This window comes from Apis dorsata, unplaced genomic scaffold, assembly GCF_000469605.1.
Source record: "Apis dorsata unplaced genomic scaffold, Apis dorsata 1.3 scaffold_982, whole genome shotgun sequence".
NCBI classification, from domain to species: domain Eukaryota; kingdom Metazoa; phylum Arthropoda; class Insecta; order Hymenoptera; family Apidae; genus Apis; species Apis dorsata.
The window spans coordinates 53,386-57,593 of NW_006264085.1; the positions used below are offsets into that span (position 1 = coordinate 53,386).

The 4,208-nt window shown below is 17.6% G+C and overlaps 1 protein-coding gene across 1 annotated transcript in view; it reads right to left on the reverse strand.

Annotated features, from left to right (window-relative positions):
- Positions 1-1,054, reverse strand: part of LOC102675070 (dehydrogenase/reductase SDR family member 4-like) — a 2,078-nt gene extending 1,024 nt beyond the window's left edge. The window contains exons 1-2 of the mRNA XM_006623987.2: positions 853-1,054; positions 124-303 (exon numbers count right to left, since the gene is read on the reverse strand). Coding sequence (XP_006624050.1) covers positions 124-303; positions 853-974 — 302 coding nt within the window. The 5' untranslated portion in view covers positions 975-1,054. The remainder of the gene's footprint in view (positions 1-123; positions 304-852) is intronic.
- Between the last annotated feature and the right edge of the window lie 3,154 nt (positions 1,055-4,208).

A 4,208-nucleotide genomic window follows, 5' to 3' on the forward strand; every position in this document is an offset into this window, starting at 1 on the left:
GTATAGTCTAGAATATTATTATTAAATTATCATTTTGCAAAAAAGTAGAATATAAAATTATAAAAGTATTAATATAAAATCTTTAAATATTTATTATATATTATATATTAAATAAATAAATTTACTTTTTCAAGAAGAGATTTTCTATCTTCATTTTTGCCAACATGACATATAGTACCATAAACATTTAAACCTTCAGACTTAAGTTGCTTTAAAGCTTGCTGTACATTTGATTCTTTACGGCTACTAATTACTACTTTAGCACCTTCTTCAGCTAAACGTTTTGCTATTGCAAAACCAATACTACAACAAATGAAGTATATATTAAAAATTAATATAATTATTAAAAATAATTTATTACATAATTTAATTATTAAATTATATAAAATAAACTTTATTTCATATTATATATTTCAATATTTATTTATCTTATGATTTTAAAGATATTTAACTTGAAAAGATATAATTAGTAGTATATGATTAAATATATACAGGTTTTATTAATTTTTATTAATTTTTATTAATTTTCAATATCTTTGAAGGATTGATTTTAGAAATCAAATAAACATATAAACTAATGTATAAAAATTTNATTGATAAGTGATCAAAATTAAATGTTTAATAAATTTATAACTTAACAAAAAAAATTGTATATATGATCTTTTATGTTTCAAAATCAATCCTTTAGAAGTATTTCACATGTATAATAATATTGCAATATAACAATATATTAAATTATATATATTTTTTACATTCGATTAATTTAATGAAAAAAAAATTAGAATATATAATTTTTATAATAAAAATATAAAATTTTTATAAGAGAATTATATTTTTTAAATATTACTTTACCCACTTGTTGATGCCGTAACAATTGCTACTTTTTCTTCTAGACGTTTACATTTTATTCCTGTATTATTTCCTAAATTACGATTAATTTGTTGCCAAGTTCGATTTAATGAAGAACGTAGCATTGTAATAAAATATTTTAAAGTAAATATAATTAATATAAAATATTAAATTAATAAAAATAAATATGATATAAAATATTAAAAAGTAACTATGATATAAAATATTAAAAAGTAACTATAAGTAACTACAAATAAGCATCTATAAATTTGTTTGAAGAAATGAATATAGATTATTGTGCACCTGATATAAATTTGCTGCGAAGAAATATTATATAAATATGTTATATAAATATGAATTGAATATATAAAAACTTGATAATATTACAAAGCCTGTTTGGTAGGAGAATATAAGTAGTCGCTTTATTCAAATTTGATAAATAATAATAAATAAGTACTAATTATAGATATGAATTTAATCTATTATAAATATGTATGTGAATCGATTATATTTGTGTCGCGTAGATTGTTTCATTTCAGTAAATTTAATAAAATTCGCATTCACAATTTGGAATTTTAAATATTTTACTTTCAAATATTTATTAATTTTTGAAGTATCAATTGATCAAAATCTTAAGAAAAAATTCTCAAATCGCAAATTTAAATAATTTTGAAATTTTAGAAGCATATAGAGGATATTTGAATAAATTTTTTATATTTTATATTTTAATAAATTTTTTTTATCAATAAATTATGAATATATTATTATGAATATATATAAATAAATATATAAATATTCAATGTATTTTCTTTGATTAAATTTACTTAAATTTTACTTAAATTTATTTGTTATTACCCAGTCAACGCTACTATCGCAGCTTGATTAGATTTCGCACTCCATATTTTTATTAATAATTCGACAAAGCTACAATAAATATTTTTGTATATATTATAGTTTATAGCAATATTATTTGAAATTAAAAAATTCGGAAATTTTAAATTAATGCATATTCCCATATTATTTCCGGATATATATTTATATTTATAATAATAACAAATATATTTATATTTATAATTAAACAAAATTTTTTATGCTATTTCAATTATTAAAATTGATTTTGATTAAATTTTTTGATTAAATTATTGATTAAATTTTCATATAAAAAAATTTTAAAAAATTGTAAAATTTTTATTTATAATTTTTTTCTAATTACATTTGATGAACAATTGATAAATCTTTTATTAAACGATATTTCTCATTAAAATAAATAATTTATGTTTAAAAATCTTTTCTTTATTTCTTATAGTTCGCAAATTATAACATAAAATATTGAAAGATGTATAAATTTTTAAAAGAAGATATAGGAATCAATTTTATTTCTTTAGAATGAATTTTAGAATGAATTTGCAAAAAATTGCGTAATATATATTTATACATTTATTTAATTTATGAATTAGAAATGTTAATTAATCTCAATCATTATCAATTAATCAATCAAACCGAATAGCTTCCTTTTCATTAATCTTAATTTGAAATATATTATGAAATCATTTTGAACAACTTCTTTTTTTGTACATAATTACCAATTGGCTTTAATTTTGAAATATTTGCAAAAAAATAATGATTATTGAATTATATTATATATATTGAATGATTATATTGAATTCGCCTATACATATATTATTTTGTATATATTTATAGCAGAATATATGCTAGATATCATTATTTATATATCATAGTACTCAAAATGTGTCTCGCACTGTATCTATTGTTATCATTTTAGTTGCTCAAGAATTATTTTGTATTTTGTTTGTATTTTGCGGATCTGAAAGAAAAATATCTAAATTTGCATGCATATTAAATATAGTGATATTAATTTATATTTAATATAATAATAATATTTCTATTATATATTTTTTTTTTAGATACTAACTTCATATAATATTTTTTTATATATGAATAGATAGATTATAAGTCGACATCATACAGATACTGAAACTGATATCGCTGTTGTATCATTGGCTTGGCAACAATATATTTGAAGGTCATTAAAATTGAAAAAAAGAAGGGAACTAATTCATTAAGATTTATTAACATAATACATCAAGGAATGATAACGATGGTTAAAATTTGAAAAAACCACGAGTGAAAAAAAAATTATATAATAAAAAAAGTTAATTTTTTATAATTTTTATTTTATGTTTATTTAATCAATGAGTACTGGAATTCTTTCGATTACAATAAATCCAAACTTAATATAAATCAGATTATTATATTATAATCTATTATAGATTTTTTTACTGTATACATACATGATTACACAATTAAAAATATTAGTTAAAACTTATAAAACTTAAATATAAATTATCTTTCTTTAAAAGTTCTTTTGTCAACCGCAAACAGTATTTCTAATTAATTAGCAAATCAACATTATTAATAACTTAGAAGAATAGAAACTTGATTAAATTCAATTGATTAAAAATTAATTCGATTTATATTGTTTTATACTTCATTTTAACTAAAAATGCATTTCAAATAATTTTCGTTTTTAGATTTTAGATTTTTTAACTATCGTTTCTTCACGATCCCTAACAATATAATTTCTCCTTCGATTTTCCTATTATTAACCATTTCGTGTTTCTCTGGGAAAAAAATTATCCAGATCTGTTTTATCTTGAATATATATATGTAATTATATAATTATATCTGGATATCCTAATACTTTTTTCATATCAGTTGATAATACACAGTCAACCATTGCAATTCAACTAGATTACGCATTCCGTGATTGAGTTATTAATTTTTATTAATAACTTGTTAACGAAGCCATAACGAAAGTTTTGCAAAGAAAAATGTTGCATGAAATTATCTGAGAAATATATTTTTATATTTTTGGGATGTATTTATAAATTCCATTTAAAATAGAAATAAAATATTAAATATCGTTAATAAAGCATAATTTTTAATAATAGATAATAGATTACATAAAATATTGTACAAAACAAAATGTGAAAAACATATCAAAATCAATATTTAATTTTCGTTAGTTATTTTATTATAAATTTTTAAAGTGTCTGAATATTTTTATGATGTTAAAAATAGTTCTGATTTTATTTAATTTTTAATATTATATAATATTAATAATATTATTTTATTACAACAAATTAGTTAAATAAGAATAAGTTGCTCATATTTATAAAGTACAATAAAATATAAAAAGTACTCTACTGAAAGAAACAAATTTAAACTTTTATGATTATATATATAAATAAATTATATATAAATAATTAATATTAATATTTATATAATATTAATTTTATATATATTTCTTTTATAACAAAGATAATGATATATATATA